This window comes from Salmo trutta, chromosome 13, assembly GCF_901001165.1.
Source record: "Salmo trutta chromosome 13, fSalTru1.1, whole genome shotgun sequence".
In the NCBI taxonomy this organism is placed as follows: Eukaryota; Metazoa; Chordata; class Actinopteri; order Salmoniformes; family Salmonidae; genus Salmo; species Salmo trutta.
Window position 1 is genome coordinate 32,879,317 of NC_042969.1, and position 17,264 is coordinate 32,896,580.

A 17,264-nucleotide genomic window follows, 5' to 3' on the forward strand; every position below is an offset into this window, starting at 1 on the left:
ACATGATATGTAAAGAGTTGGATTTCGTAACGTAAAAATCAGATAATATGCACCGAGCTCTGACAGAGTGGTGCCGGTTTATCGCCTCAACTTTTGAGGATTTTCCATTTGGCTCGTCGTCCAAGTTGTTTCCGCAGGTTGCAAAAAGACACGAGCGGCGTTAAATGTAAAAAGCTTCATTTAGCGTGACACGAGCGGAGTTAAATGCAAGAAGCTACATTTAGCGTGACACGAGCGGAGTTAAATGCAAAAAGCTACATTTAGCGTGACACGAGCGGAGTTAAATGCAAAAAGCTACATTTAGCGTGACACGAGCGGAGTTAAATGCAAAAAGCTACATTTAGCGTGACACGAGCGGAGTTAAATGCAAAAAGCTACATTTAGCGTGACACGAGCGGAGTTAAATGCAAAAAGCTTCATTTAGCGTGACACGAGCGGAGTTAAATGCAAAAAGCTACATTTAGCGTGACACGAGCGGCGTTAAATGCAAAAAGCTACATTTAGCGTGACACGAGCGGAGTTAAATGCAAAAAGCTACATTTAGCGTGACACGAGCGGAGTTAAATGCAAAAAGCTACATTTAGCGTGACACGAGCGGAGTTAAATGCAAAAAGCTACATTTAGCGTGACACGAGCGGAGTTAAATGCAAAAAGCTACATTTAGCGTGACACGAGCGGCGTTAAAGTAAAAAGCTTCATTTAGCGTGACACGAGCGGAGTTAAATGCAAAAAGCTACATTTAGCGTGACACGAGCGGAGTTAAAGTAAAAAGCTTGGCATATGCTCCGTTGACATTTCACATCATATGCTTGTTTTTTTTTTTTTTTTTGACATCTTACTAAAATAAGAAAATATTACGTCTCAATCGATATCATCTTGCCTGTATTGATTTCATGTCCTGCGGATTGGAGAAGGTGACGAGTTCAGCGGTGAGCTGTTAGGTAGCCTTAATTCTACACATAATACAGCCTATCTGACGCGACGCAATTTTCCAGATTTGTATTTTATTACTACTTTGGCCCTTTTTTTAAATTATTACTACTCTGGCCTCCATTGAGTTAGTCGTCCTGATTCTGGCCACCCTACAAGGGTGAACACTCCAATAACTTTTGAATGGATTATGGTAGAGACCTGATGTTTGGAACAATGGTTTTAATATGTTAATATTGTAGATAATCCTCTATCTTACCCAGTGGTCAAATTATGCACATTTTGATTGGACACCCTATAACCTGTGTGTGTGGTGTTTGCAGCAGCCCACTCTAACCTGGCCAGTGTTCTGTTGTAATATGTATTTTAACGTGTGGTTGTGTTGTCTTCAGGTGTTTCCAGAGTTTGCTGCGGCCCACTCTAACCTGGCCAGTGTTCTGCAGCAGCAGGGGAAACTCCAGGAAGCCCTCATGCACTACAAGGAGGCCATCAGGTCCGTAGACAGACGCGTCTCGCCCTCATCTCAATCAGTTGTGGTTTGACAATCGACAGAGACAACTTTTAGGATGGTGTTTCAAGGTTCTAAATCTAGTTGATTTGTGTCCTACTGAATTGTTTCTGTAGAATCAGCCCTACGTTTGCTGATGCCTACTCCAACATGGGCAACACTCTGAAAGAGATGCAGGATGTCCAGGGAGCTCTACAGTGTTACACCAGAGCCATCCAGATCAACCCTGCCTTCGCTGACGCTCACTCTAACCTGGCCTCCATACACAAGGTGACTTTCATCTGCCATCTCTGTTCTAACCCCCAATTCTAAATCAACTCCTATCAAACTTACAGAAGTGAAGTCTTGTAGGATTGGCATCACTCCTCTTCTGTCACTGATATTCCACAGGGCAAAATTGGTCTGCAATTAGTTTTTTAATGAATGGAAATATTAAAACACGTATTTATAAAGGAAGTTGTCCTATGATTCTATTATTGTAACGATATGTTATTGTCCCCCCCCCCCAGGACTCTGGTAACATCCCAGAAGCCATTGCTTCATACCGTACAGCCCTGAAACTGAAGCCTGACTTCCCTGATGCCTACTGCAACCTAGCACACTGCTTGCAGGTACACACACACATACTAGTCTCCTATGTCAAGTTACTGCAGATAACACTTGAGGCCAAATCCTGATTTGGGACTTAACTGTAACTTAAGTATAAGTAATTTATTGATGTGAGCCATTGCGAGAGTAAAACCAAGTAAGGCTCGAGTTACTGCTCTTTGATTTACATTTCTCTGATTTTCTGCTTCAGACTGCCTCACAAAACTTGTCACACAAACACACACCTCACCACTTTCACACCAGTCCTCTCCTCTCCCCAGATTGTGTGTGACTGGACAGACTATGATGAGCGCATGAAGAAGCTGGTGAGCATCGTGGCTGACCAGTTGGATAAGAACCGGCTGCCCTCGGTGCACCCCCACCACAGCATGCTATACCCCCTCTCGCACGGCTTCCGCAAGGCCATCGCTGAGAGGCACGGCAACCTCTGTCTGGACAAGGTACAGGCCCTCATCAAAGCAAGTACAGTATTGACCTTTTATTCAGGTGAAAGTTGGGCTGGGATGTTTGCATGGTGAAGGGTAAACGGTAAGGTGGGACGTCTTGGAAGTTACCCGTCTGGCTCATTTTAAGGAAACTTATTAGGCCCGTAGTCTTTTATTTTGTTGAAAATAAACAGTAAAAGCAACCTTAGATGGCACAAGGTGGTTGGGTTGCTTGCAGGGTGAAGAGGTTGGTTGGGTGGTTAGTTGGATGGTCAGGTTCAGGCTAGTTGTAACTGTGTAATGGACGAGGGATCTGGTGAAAGGAGCTAGGGTTTATGGTGATTGTCTGACAGGCTATGATGTTCCAATGTCCATACTAGCAATCATTCTATGTTGTATGCTAGAATAGAGCCTTGGACTATGTTTCAAATGGCACCCTTTTCATTACATAGCGCAGTACTTTTGGTTGAAAGTAGTAAGCTATATAGGGAATAGGAAGCCATTTGGGATGCATCCTGGTCAGCCTAACCCCCCGTCCCTCCACAGATCAATGCGCTCCACAAGCCGGCCTTTGAGTACCCCAAGGACCTGAAGGCAAGCGCGGGTCGTCTGAGGGTGGGATATGTCAGCTCTGACTTCGGGAACCACCCCACCTCCCACCTCATGCAGTCCATCCCCGGCATGCACAACTCTGACAAGTTTGAGGTGAGGGTTTCTTACTGTTGTGTGACATATTACCACTAGACTGGCAACAACCAATGATATAAAGTGAACTGATGTTTGCTTACTTGGATTCGATTTGTCATTTAAACCAATGTTGTTTTTTTTGTTGACGTAACTGAATAAATAATAGTTAAATAAAAGTGAGGTCTTATAGTGACCAAACATTACTTGAAATGTGTTGGTCGTAACATGGTTATAACATGTTTGGTGGGGGTTCTAACAGTTGGTCGTAACATGGTTATAACATGTTTGGTGGGGGTTCTAACAGTTGGTCGTAACATGGTTATAACATGTTTGGTGGGGGTTCTAACAGTTGGTCGCATGGTTATAACATGGTTGGTGGGGGTTCTAACAGTTGGTCGTAACTTGGTTATAACATGGTTGGTGGGGGTTCTAACAGTTGGTCGTAACTTGGTTATAACATGGTTGGTGGGGGTTCTAACAGTTGGTCGTAACTTGGTTATAAAATGGTTGGTGGTTTCTCTCGCCAGGTGTTCTGCTATGCACTGAGTCCAGATGACAACACCAACTTTAGGGTTAAAGTGGTGGCCGAGGCCCATCACTTTACTGACCTGTCACAGGTGAGTTTACTCAGATTGAGAAGTGAATCTAAGTACTTTAGAAGTAGCTTCCCTTTCTGTCCTCTGAGCCACATTCAGCACTTCAGAGTAAAGATTAAAATCCTCTCCCTTCCCTCTCATGTCTCTCCTCCTGTCTCTCTCTCCACTCCTCCCCTCTGTCAGCTCCCGTGTAATGGTAAGGCAGCAGACAGGATCCATCAGGATGGACTCCACATCCTGGTCAATATGAACGGCTATACCAAAGGAGCCCGCAACGAGCTGTTTGCCCTGCGCCCTGCTCCCATCCAGGTGAGAGAATCAGGCTTTATTTAGCCATGTTCATTTCTATACTGAACAACAATAAAAACGCAACATGTGAAGTGTTTGTGCCATGTTTCATGAGCTCTATTTAATTGTTTTAAGGTTCCTTTTGCTATTTGATTTTGAATTGTAAGACCCCTTGAAGTATAAAACAAATTGTATTTGGCCTTACTGCTATTTGACCATACAAACGCATTGAATAACAGATTCACTACATGGAACAACAGTCCCTCAAAAAATGAAGTTTGGTCTGAAGGGTTTGTCCTATATCTCAGAGATATAAAAAGGATAAGGCATTATATATTTTTTTACATATATTTAATGCCTTATATTTGGCGTTAAACAGTGTCTCACATACATACATACATACATGCATACATGCATACATGCATACATACATACATACATACATACATACATACATACATACATACATACATAGTAAATGACCAAAAGTATGTGGACACCTGCTTGTCGAACATCTCATTCCAAAATCATGGTCATTAATATGGAATTAATCTCCCCTTTGCTGCTATAACAGCCTCCTCTCTTATGGGAAGGCATTCCACTAGATGTTGGATCATAGTTTTGGGGACTTGCGCGTGGCTGAATGAAAGCATTAGTGAGGTCGGGCACTGATGTTGTGGGATTAGGCCTGGCTCGCAGTCGGCATTCCAATTCATCCCAAAGGTGTTTGATGGGGTTGAGGTCAGGGCTCTGTGCAGGCCAGTCAAGTTCTTCCACGCCGATCTCAACAAACCAGTTCTGTATGGACCTCGCATTGTGCACAGAGGCATTGTCATGCTGAAACAGGAAAGGGCCTTCCCCAAACTGTTGCCACAATGTAGAAAGCACAGAATCGTCTAGAATGTCATTGTATGCTGTAGTGTTAAGATCTCCCTTCACTGGAACTAAGGGGCCTAGCCTGATTCCATGAAAAACAGCCCCAGACCATTATTCCAACTTTAGTTGGCACTATGCATTGGGGCAGGTAGCGTTCTCCTGACATCCACCAACCCCAGGTTCATCCGTCAGACTGCCAGATGGTGAAGCGTGATTCATCACTCTACAGACAGCGTTGACGCTGCTCCGGTGTCCAATTGCGGCGAGTTTTACACCACTCCAGCCGACGCTTGGCGTTGCGCGTGGTGATCTTAGGCCATGGAAACCAATTTCCCAACTAACAGTTCTTGTGCTGACGTTGCTTCCAGAGGCAGTTTGGAACTCGGTAGTGAGTGTTGCAACCGAGGACAGATGATTTTTATGCGTTACAGGCGCATGGCGTTCCCGTTCTGTGAGCTTGTGTGACCTACCGCTTCGCTGCTGAGCCGTAGTTGCACCTAGACTTTTCCACTTCAACATAACAGCACTTACAGTTGACTGGGGCAGCTCTAGCAGGGCAGAAATGTGACAAACTGACTTGTTGGGAAGGTGGCATCTGTGCCATGTTGAAAATCACTGAGCTCTTTGGTAAGGCCATTCTACTGCAAAGATATATATATATATATATATATATATGCACACAAGTTTACATACACTCAATTAGTATTTGTTAGCATTGCCTTTAAATTGTTTAACTTGGGTCAAACGTTTCGGATAGCCTTCCACAAGCTTCCCACCATAAGTTGGGTGAATTTTGGCCCATTCATCCTGACAGAGCTGGTGTAACGGAGTCAGGTTTGTAGGCCTCCTTGCTCGAACACGCTTTTTCAGTTCTGCCCATACATTTTCTATAGGATTGAGGTCAGGGCTTTGTGATGGCCACTCCAATACCTTGACTTTGTTATCCTTAAGCCATTTTGCCACAACTTTGGAAGTATGCTTGGTGTTATTGGCTATTTGGAAGACCAATTTGCGACCAAGCTTTAACTTCCTGACTGATTTATTGAAATGTTGCTTCAATATATCCACATAATTTTTCATCCTCATGATGCCATCTATTTTGTGAAGGGCACCAGTCCCTCCTGCAGCAAAGCACCCCCACAACATGATGCTGCCACCCCCGTGCTTCACGGTTGGGATGGTGTTCCTCGGCTTACAAGCCTCCCCCTTTTTCCTCCAAACATAATGATGGTTATTATGGCCAAACAGTTCTATTTTTGTTTCATCAGACCAGAGGACATTTCTCCAAAAAGTACGATCTTTATCCCCATGTGCATTTGCAAACCGTAGTCTGGCTTTTTTATGGCGGTTTTGGAGCAGTGGCTTCTTCCTTGCTGAGTGGCCTTTCAGGTTATGTCAATATAGGACTGTTTTACTGTGGATATAGATACTTTTGTACCTGTTTCCTCCAGCATCTTCACAGGGTCCTTTGCTGTTGTTCTGGGATTGATTTGCACTTTTCGCACCAAAGTGCGTTCATCTCTAGGAGACAGAACGTGTCTCCTTCCTGAGCGGTATGATGACTGCGTGGTCCAATGGTGGTTATACTTGCGTACTATTGTACAGATGAACGTGGTACCTTCAGGCGTTTGGAAATTGTTCCCAAGGATGAACCAGACTTGTGGAGGTCTACAATTTTTTTCTCTGAGGTCTTTGCTGATTTCTTTTGATTTTCCCATGATGTCAAGCAAAGAGGCACTAAGTTTGAAGGTAGGCCTTGAAGTACATCCACAGGTACACTGCCAATTGACTCAAATGATGTCAATTAGCCTATGAGAAGCTTCTAAAGCCATGATATTTTCTGGAATTTTCCAAGCTGTTTAAAGGCACAGTCAACTTAGTGTATGTAAACTTCTGACCCACTAGAATTGTGATACAGTGAAATAATCTGTCTGTAAACAATTGTTGTTAAAATTACTTGTGTCATGCACAAAGTAGATGTCCTAACTGACTTGCCAAAACTATAGTTTGTTAAACAAGAAATTTGTGGAGTGGTTGAAAAACGAGTTTTAATGACTCTAACCTAAGTGTATGTAAACTTCAGACTTTAGCTGTATTTATACACCTGCCATCAACAGGTGTGGCTGAAATAGCCGAATCCACTAATTTGAAGGGGTGTCCACGCATTTTTGTGAGTTCCCCCCTTTTCAGAAACCTTAATTCGTCGGGGCATGAACTGTACAAGATGTCAAATAAATTCCACAGGGGTTTTCGCCCATGTTGACTAAGATGTTTCCCACAGTTGTCAAGTTGGCTGGATGTCCTTGGGGGGATGGACCATTCTTGACGCACACAGGGAACTGTTGAGTGTGGAAAAAACCCAGCAGCATTGAAGTTTTTGACATACTCAAACCGTTGCGCCTGCCATACCCCGTTCAAAGGCACTTTAATCTTTTCTTTCCCATTCACCCTCTGAATGGCACACACATACAATCCATGTCTCAAGGCTTTAAAATCCTTCTTTAACCTGTCTCCTCCCCTTCATCTACACTGATTGAAGTGGATTTAACAAGTGATGTCAATAAGGGATCACAGCTTTCACCTGGTCAGTTTGTCATGGAAAGAGCATGTGTTCGCAATGTTTTGTACACTATGCTTTAATTGAAACAAAATAGGCCTAGAAGAAAAGCAAATATTTTAACCTTTTCTTTTTTTTGCTCATGAAAAAGTAATTCAAGAATATCTAACTGCATATTTCCATGAAACTGATTGAGATCAAATGATTGGCAGGCATTCAGTTTGGACATTTCATCGTTAACACATGAAGAATTATCATTTACGATTCACAGTGATGGCCTATTTGGAAGTTAGTTAAGCCTAACTTGGTGTTTTGAGGGTATTAAAAATATAACATTTTCTTGAGACAATATATTTGGGCGTAGGCCTATTCTACAATGATATTCAGTAGGCTACATCTGTCATTACACTTTGAAAATAATTTTTTATTTAAGTGCGCTCCCTCACCAAAAAAAAGTCACTACACAACAGTCGGGTTATAATGTCCAAATAAAGTTCATTGTGCCAACTGTTCTCTCCTCAGTGTATGTGGCTGGGCTACCCAGGGACCAGCGGAGCTCCCTTCATGGACTACATTGTGTCAGACAAGGAGACGTCCCCCTTCGAGGTGGCAGAGCAGTACTCTGAGAAACTAGCCTACATGCCACACACCTTCTTCATTGGAGACCATGCTAACATGTTCCCCCACCTCAAGGTGAGATTCCTGTTTATCCAGTAAATAAAAGTCTGGCTTGATTTTGAGCGTTATGTTGCAGTGATGGGGCAGATTTGCAAGCCCTCACATAATATACAGGGAATTGTTGATTTTGCCAAACAAATTGCAATCAGGGAATCCTGGAGGGACTGTTTGTCCTCTTGCCATGTTTCCTATGAATGGCTACACCTACTGCAGTCAACAGCACTGCACCCCCCACAGCTACTCGCCCAAGCCTTCCCCATTTCTCCTTCTCCCAAATCCATTCAGCTGATGTTCTGAAAGAGCTGCAAAATCTGGACCCCTACAAATCAGCTGGGCTAGACAATCTGGACCCTTTCTTTCTAAAATTATCTGCCGAAATTATTGCAACCCCTATTACTAGCCTGTTCAACCTCTCTTTCGTGTCGTCTGAGATTCCCATAGATTGGAAAGCAGCTGCTGTCATCCCCCTCTTCAAAGGAGGGGACACTTGACCCAAATTGCTACAGAACTATATCCATCCTACTCTGCCTTTCTAAGGTCTTCGAAAGCCAAGTCAACAAACAGATTACAGACCATTTTGAATCCCACCGCACCTTTTCCGCTATGCAATCTGGTTTCAGAGCTGGTCATGGGTGCACCTCAGCCACACTCAAGGTCCTAAACAATATCATAACCGCCATCGATAAGAAACAATACTGTGCTGCCGTATTCATTGACCTGGCCAAGGCTTTCGACTCTGTCAATCACCACATCCTCATCGGCAGACTCAATAGCCTTGGTTTCTCAAATGATTGCCTCGCCTGGTTCACCAACTACTTCTCTGATAGAGTTCAATGTGTCAAATCGGAGGGCCTGTTGTCCGGACCTCTGGCGGTTTCTATGGGGGTGCCACAGGGTTCAATTCTTGGGCCAACTCTTTTCTCTGTATACATCCATGATGTCGCTCTTGCTGCTGGTGAGTCTCTGATCCACCTCTACGCAGACGACACCATTCTGTATACTTCTGGCCCTTCTTTGGACACTGTGTTAACTAACCTTCAGACGAGCTTCAATGAAAAACAACTCTCCTTCCATGGCCTCCAACTGCTCTTAAATACAAGTAAAACTAAATGCATGCTCTTCAACCGATCGCTGCCTGCACCTGCCCGCTCGTCCAGCATCACTACTCTGGACGGTTCTGACTTAGAATATGTGGACAACTACAAATACCTAGGTGTCTGGTTAGACTGTAAGCGCTCCTTCCAGACTCACATCAAAAATCTCCAATCCAAAGTTAAATCTAGAATTGGCTTCCTATTTCGCAACAAAGCATTCTTCACTCATGCTGCCAAACATACCCTCGTAAAACTGACCATCCTACCGATCCTCGACTTCTGCGATGTCATTTACAAAATGGCCTCCAATACCCTACTCAACAAACTGGATGCAGTCTATCACAGTGTCATCCGTTTTTGTCACCAAAGCCCCATATACGACCCACCACTGCGACCTGTACGCTCTCGTTGGCTGGCCTTCGCTTCATAATCGTCGCCCAACCCACTGGCTCCAGGTCATCTACAAGACCCTGCTAGGTAAAGTCCCCCCTTATCTCCGCTCACTGTTCACCATAGCAGCACCCACCTGTAGCACGCGCTCCAGCAGGTATATCTCTCTTGTCACCCCCAAAGCCAATTCCTCCTTTGGCCGTCTCTCCTTCCAGTTCTCTGCTGCCAATGACTGGAACGAACTACAAAAATCTCTGAAACTGGAAACACTTATCTCCCTCACTAGCTTTAACCTCTTACATCTAGACGTTCCGCTAGCAGAACACCTGCTCCAATATCCAATGATGTACTTTTTACAGTTATAAGGAAGGTGAAATCGTATAATTAGTTGTTTTATAATTTGATTATGATTTATTTAGCATAAATCATTTCAAACCTTATTCATACATTGAATAGTAAATGCATCAAAATATTTCATTTTCATATTTGTACTGTGTACTTGCACTTGTCTTCAAGTGACTACACCTAAGCAATTTATAGTTATTTTCATCAGAAAGGTGAGATTTTAACTAAAGTATGCAGCATTAATTGTTATTGTTTATGGCCTCATGATAAATAATTACTTTTGGGCATTATGTAGACGACATTTTCGATGACATTTAACTGGTTAACCTCTCTAGGATATGTGGGACGAAATCGTCCCACCTACGTAACAGCCAGTGGAATCCTGTGGCGCGTTATTCAAATACCTTAGAAATGCTATTACTTCAATTTCTCAAACATATGACTATTTTACACCATTTTAAAGACAAGACTCTCGTTAATCTAACCACACTGTCCGATTTCAAAAAGGCTTTACAACGAAAGCAAAACATTACATTATGTCAGCAGAGTACCCAGCCAGAAATAATCAGACGCCCATTTTTCAAGCTAGCATATAATGTCACAAAAACCAAAACCACAGCTAAATGCAGCACTAACCTTTGATCTTCATCAGATGACACCCCTAGGACATTATGTTATACAATACATGCATGTTTTGTTCAATCAAGTTCATATTTATATCAAAAAACAGCTTTTTACATTAGCATGTGACGTTCAGAACTAGCATACCCCCCGCAAACTTCCGGTGAATTTACTAAATTACTCACGATAAACGTTCACAAAAAAACATAACAATTATTTTAAGAATTATAGATACAGAACTCCTCTATGCACTCGCTATGTCCGATTTTAAAATAGCTTTTCGGTGAAAGCACATTTTGCAATATTCTAAGTAGATAGCCCGGCATCACAGGGCTAGCTGTTTAGCCCTCACAAGTCAGATTTACTATAAGAAAAATGTTATTACCTTTGCTGTTCTTCGTCAGAATGCACTCCCAGGACTTCTACTTCAATAACAAATGTTGGTTTGGTTCAAAATAATCCATAGTTATGTTAAAGTATCCTCTGTTTTGTTCGTGCGTTCAAGACACTATCCGAAGGGTAAATAAGGGTGACGCGCCCGACGCGTTTCGTGACAAAAAAAATTCTAAATATTCCATTACCGTACTTCAAAGCATGTCAACCGCTGTTTAAAATCAATTTTTATGCCATTTTTCTCGTAAAAAAGCGATAATATTCCGGCCGGCAAAGCCTGTTTACATTCAACGAGAGAGAAAGTAAAAGCATGGGATCCCCTCGTGCACGAGCCTTAGTCTAATGGCCCTCAGATCGGCCACTTTCCAAACGCGCTAATGTGTTTCAGCCTGGGGCTGCCTCTATCATTCAGCTTTTTCCCGGGTTCTGAGAGCCTATGGGAGCCGTAGGAAGTGTCACGTTACAGCAAAGATCCTCAGTCTTCAATAAAAAGAGCCAAGATGAACAAGAACTTGTCAGACTCATGCTGCCAAACATACCCTCGTAAAACTGACCATCCTACCAATCCTCGACTTCGGCGATGTCATTTACAAAATAGCCTCCAATACCCTACTCAACAAGCTGGATGCACTCTATCACAGTGCCATCCGTTTTGTCACCAAAGCCCCATATACAACCCACCACTGCGACCTGTATGCTCTCGTTGGCTGGCCTTCACTTCATAATCGTCGCCAAACACATTGGCTCCAGGTCATCTACAAGACCCTGCTAGGTAAAGTCCCCCCTTATCTCCGCTCACTGGTCACCATAGCAGCACCCACCTGTAGCACGCGCTCCAGCAGGTATATCTCTCTGGTCACCCCTAAAGCCAACTCCTCCTTTGGTCGTCTCTCCTTCCAGTTCTCTGCTGCCAATGACTGGAACGAACTACAAAAATCTCTGAAACTGGAAACACTTATCTCCCTCACTAGCTTTAAGCACCAGCTGTCAGAGCAGCTCACAGATCACTGCACCTGTACATAGCCCATCTATAATTTAGCCCAAACTACTACCTCTTCCCCTACTGTATTTATTTATTTTATTTATTTTGCTCCTTTGCACCATATTATTTATATTTGAACTTTGAACTTTCTTCAAACTACAAATCTACCATTCGTGTTTTTCTTGCTATACTTTATTTACTTTGCCACCATGGCATTTTTTGCCTTTACCTCCCTTATCTCACATCATTTGCTCACATTGTATATAGTCTTATTTTTTTATATATTTTTTTTACTGCATCATTGATTGTATGTTGTTTTACTCCATGTGTAACTCTGTTGTATGTTGTCGAACTGCTTTGCTTTATCTTGGCCAGGTCGCAATTGTAAATGAGAACTTGTTCTCAACTTGCCTACCTGGTTAAATAAAGGTGAAATAAAATAAATAAATAAAAATAAGACAGGTCACTTCCTGTATGTAATCTTCTCAGGTTTTTGCCTGCCATATGAGTTCTGTTATACTCAGACACCATTCAAACAGTTTTAGAAACTTTACGGTGTTTTCTATCCAAAGCCAATAATTATATGCATATTCTAGTTACTGGGCAGGAGTAGTAACCAGATTGATCGGGTACGTTTTTTTATCCGGCCGTGTAAATACTGCCCCCTAGCCCTAACAGGTTTACCCTCACAAGGCTGCCAGCCCAGACGGCATCCCTAGCTGTGTCCTCAGAATATGCGTATACCGGCTGGTTTGAGTGTTTAGGGACATAATCAATCTCTCCCTATCCCAGTCTGCTGTCTCAACTTGCTTCAAGATGTCCACCATTGTTCCTGTACCCAAGAAAGCAAAGATAACTGAACTAAATGACTTTCGCCCCGCAGCACTCACTTCTGTCATCATGAAGTGTTTTGAGAGACTAGTCAAGGATCACATCACCTCTACCTTACCTGACACCCTAGACCCACTTCAATTTGCTTAGCACCCCAATAGATCCACAGACGATGCAATCGCAATCACACTGCCCTATCCCATCTGGACAAGAGGAATACCTATGTAAGAATGCTGTTTATTGACTAGCTCAGCATTCAGCACCATAGTGCTCATCATTAAGCTTGGGGCCCTGGGTCTGAACCCCACCCTGTACAATTTGGTCCTGGACTTCCTGACGGGCTGCCCCCAGGTGGTGAAGGTAGGAAACAACATCTTCGCTGATCTTCAACACAGGGGCCCACAAGGGTGTGTGCTCAGCCCCCTCCTGTACATCCATGACTGCGTGACCACGCACGCCTCCAACTCAATTATGCAGTTTGCAGACGACACAACATTAGTAAGCCTAATTACCAACAATGACGAGACAGTCTACCGGGAGGAGTTGAGGGCCCGGGGAGAATGGTGCCAGGAAAATAACCTCACTCAACGTCAACAAAACAAAGGAGATGATCGTGGACTTCATGAAATGACAAAGGGAGCACGCCCTATCCACATTGATGGGGCCGCAGTGGAGCAGGTGAAAAGCTTTAAGTTACTCGCCGTACACATCACTGACAATCTGAAACCTCAGGAGGCTGAAGAAATTTGGCTTGTCACCCAAAACCCTCACAAACATTTATAGATGCACAATTGAGAGCATCCTGTCGGGCTGTATCACTGCCTGGTACGGCAACTGCACCGCCCAAAAACCGCAAGGCTTTCCAGAGGGTGGTGTGGTCTGCTCAACGCATTACTGGGGGCAAACTTCCTGCCCTCCTGGACACCTACAGCACCCGAAGCCATAGGAAGGCCAAAAAGATCAAGGACATCAACCACCTGAGCCACAGCCTGTTCACCCCACTGTCATCCAGAAGGTGAGGTCAGTACAGGTGAATCAAAGCTGGGATCGAGTGGAAGAAGCTGTTTTTCACTCAAGGCCATCGGACTGTTAAATAGCCATCACGAGCCAGCTTCTACCTGGTTTATGCAACCCTGCACCTTTGAGGCTGCTGCCCTACATACATGGAATCACTGGTCGCTTAAAAAATATATACTGTATTTTAGTCAATGCCACTCCGACATTGCTCAATCTAATATTTATAAATGTCTTAATTCCATTATTGTACTTTTAGATTTGTGACTTGTTTTTAGACACTACTGCACTGTTGGAGCTTGGAACACAAGCATTTCGCTACACCTGCAATTACATCTGCTAAATATGTGACCAATAAAATTTGATTTTACTACTAAATGTTTGACATCAGATATCTTATGGCTTTCAGCCAGAAGTCTAGTGAGCTCTGAATGAGTTCTGTACAGCTGCCCCCCCCCCCCCCCCCTGTGCTTCCTAATAGTGTTTTATTTTTTTTTTATTTTTTCCCCCCTCTGCTCCAGGTACACATGCTGCTCTTCCTTCTGAAATGCATACATCACAACTTTGTTCATTTGCACAATTTCTCTCATTCACTTAAGCTTGTAAAATGTCTATACTCACTGAAAATGACATTCGGTAGCTACTAGCTATGCTTGTATAACTTTGAGATGGATTTGCCTGTCTGCAATAAGTTTGTTCGTTCGTTAGCATTTAGCTAACAACGGCTATGTGATTTCGCTATTAGTTTGTGCTAATTTTGTTAGCATTCCGGTGATAGAGGCCCAGTGGTCTTTTCTTTCTGTGCTATGGTGGTAATTATTATTCCCAGGGTACCCTTGAAAATGACACCCTGGTCTCAATGGGTTTCCCCTGCTTACATAAAGCTTACATAAAAATAAACTGACATCTGAAAGGAAAACGGTGTGCTTTGATGAATTAAAAATAATGCTTTTTAGATCTACAATCCTGACTTGGTTTCTTGACATGCAGTTCATCTCCAGTATTCTTGTTTTTTATTGTCTTCAACAGAAAAAGGCGGTGATTGACTTCAAGTCTAACGGCCACATCTTTGACAACCGCATCGTTCTGAATGGCATCGACCTCAAGGCCTTCCTGGACAGCCTGCCTGACGTCAAGGTGGTCAAGGTGAGACAGTGACATGGTGAATAGCCCTAACCCTTCCTGGACAGCCTGTCTGATGTCAAGGTGAGACAGTGACATGGTGAATAGCCCTAACCCTTCCTGGACAAGCCTGCCTGATGTCAAGGTGAGACAGTGACATGGTGAACAGCCCTAACCCTTCCTGGACAAGCCTGCCTGATGTCAAGGTGAGACAGTGACATGGTGAACAGCCCTAACCCTTCCTGGACAAGCCTGCCTGACGTCAAGGTGAGACCGTGACATAGGGAATGTTCTGTGACCATATTTCCATTGGACTATGAACTGTCGGAAAGGTACCCCGTTGTCTGTTCTTAAATTTGAACAGTGAAGACCTGCCCTTATCCTCCAGAAAATATGTTGCAAATCACTGACCCCTTCCTTCCTTCCTTCCTTCCTTCCTTCCTTCCTGTGCAGATGAAGTGTTCCATTGGGGAGAGTGGCGCAGCAGAAACCAACGGGGCTCTGTCCATGCCCGTCATCCCCATGAACACAGCAGCTGAGGCCATCATCAACATGATCAACCAGGGACAGATACAGGTCACCATCAATGGATTCACCGTCAGCAATGGACTGGCCACCACACAGGTACTGGAGGGAGACGCACACACACAGGACATGGATAAGAATGAGTACCAGGCTGTTATTTTGCTGGTTGGAGTGAAGCAGTGAGGTACCTGTGTGGTTGACCTTTGATCCCAGCCATGTGACCTAATGAAGCAGGAAGTTACTAGTAGTGTTAACACACAGTATACATGAGATGTTTCAGATACTTCCAGGGGAGAAGGTTTTAGTATCAGGGTCTGAATCCCTCCTGGTATGGCACAAAGACTGGCTAGTACTGGATAAAGACATTGGGTCACTTGCATGTCTACTTTTGGGGATTTGACACCTGGGAAAATGGTTCCAGTACTGTAGTGAACAGGGGTGTAAGGTCAACACTGTCACTATGCACTAGCCTCTCCTCTGCCCCCATCTGTCTCTCTCTGCTCATAATAAATCTCTCCATCATAACCTCCGCCTTGTCCTCCATCTCAGCTCAACAACAAGGCGGCTACAGGAGAGGAGGTTCCTCGTACCATCGTGGTGACAACCCGCTCCCAGTACGGCCTGCCTGAAGATTCCATCGTCTACTGCAACTTCAACCAGCTCTACAAGATCGACCCTCCCACCCTGCAGATGTGGGCCAATGTAAGCATCAAGATAGAAAACACTTTCTCCATGCTCCTGTTGTCTGAGATGTTCATGTTTCTTCAGGAATACCCCTTTTCCCTGACTCTCAGGGTGTCTGAAATGGCACCCTGGTTCCTATGTGATGGTGCACTAGCTTTGACCAGGCCCTATGCCATGGTCAAATGTAATGCACTATATATGGAATGGGGGCTCTGGTAAACAGTAGTGCACTATATAGGGAATAGGGGCTCTGGTCAACAGTAGTGTACTTATAGGGAATAGGGGCTCTGGTCAACAGTAGTGCACTATATAGGGAATAGGGGCTCTGGTCAACAGTAGTGTACTTATAGGGAATAGGGGCTCTGGTCAACAGTAGTGCACTATATAGGGCTCTGGTCAACAGTAGTGCACTATATAGGGCTCTGGTAAACAGTAGTGTACTATATAGGGCTCTGGTCAACAGTAGTGTACTATATAGGGCTCTGGTCAACAGTAGTGTACTATATAGGGCTCTGGTCAACAGTAGTGCACTATATAGGGCTCTGGTAAACAGTAGTGCACTATATAGGGCTCTGGTAAACAGTAGTGCACTATATAGGGCTCTGGTCAACAGTAGTGCACTATATAGGGCTCTGGTCAACAGTAGTGCACTATATAGGGCTCTGGTCAACAGTAGTGCACTATATAGGGCTCTGGTCAACAGTAGTGCCATTTTTAATTCCATTTCAGACACACAGCACCTCTTACTGATCTCGTCTCCGGTCTCTCCTGTAGATCCTGAAGCGTGTTCCCAACAGTGTTCTGTGGTTACTGCGTTTCCCTGCGGTGGGTGAGCCCAACATCCAACAGTACGCCCAGAACTTCGGCCTGCCCGGCTCCCGCATCATCTTCTCTCCCGTGGCGCCCAAGGAGGAACATGTGAGACGGGGCCAGCTGGCCGACGTGTGTCTGGACACGCCACTCTGTAACGGACACACCACCGGCATGGACGTCCTCTGGGCCGGGACACCCATGGTTACAATGCCAGGTGAGACGGTGTATGATCGCAGGACAGATATGTTTCCTCCTGAAGTGTTCACTACTCTCCATAAATTAGAACGTGTTGGATC

The 17,264-nt window shown here is 44.1% G+C and overlaps 1 protein-coding gene across 7 annotated transcripts in view; it reads left to right on the forward strand.

The window, feature by feature from the left end:
• The window catches only part of LOC115205667 (UDP-N-acetylglucosamine--peptide N-acetylglucosaminyltransferase 110 kDa subunit), a 36,860-nt gene that overhangs the window by 17,310 nt on the left and 2,286 nt on the right, over positions 1-17,264 (forward strand). For 4 of the 7 annotated variants that reach the window (XM_029771868.1, XM_029771869.1, XM_029771872.1 and 1 more), the window contains 12 exons: positions 1,323-1,423; positions 1,555-1,708; positions 1,948-2,049; positions 2,308-2,505; positions 3,019-3,177; positions 3,687-3,776; positions 3,939-4,064; positions 7,999-8,169; positions 14,854-14,970; positions 15,400-15,570; positions 16,021-16,173; positions 16,930-17,182. In XM_029771868.1, the coding sequence (XP_029627728.1) occupies positions 1,323-1,423; positions 1,555-1,708; positions 1,948-2,049; positions 2,308-2,505; positions 3,019-3,177; positions 3,687-3,776; positions 3,939-4,064; positions 7,999-8,169; positions 14,854-14,970; positions 15,400-15,570; positions 16,021-16,173; positions 16,930-17,182 (1,795 nt within the window). The remainder of the gene's footprint in view (positions 1-1,322; positions 1,424-1,554; positions 1,709-1,947; positions 2,050-2,307; positions 2,506-3,018; positions 3,178-3,686; positions 3,777-3,938; positions 4,065-7,998; positions 8,170-14,853; positions 14,971-15,399; positions 15,571-16,020; positions 16,174-16,929; positions 17,183-17,264) is intronic. The other 3 variants (XM_029771870.1, XM_029771871.1, XM_029771873.1) reach the window with 1 other exon arrangement.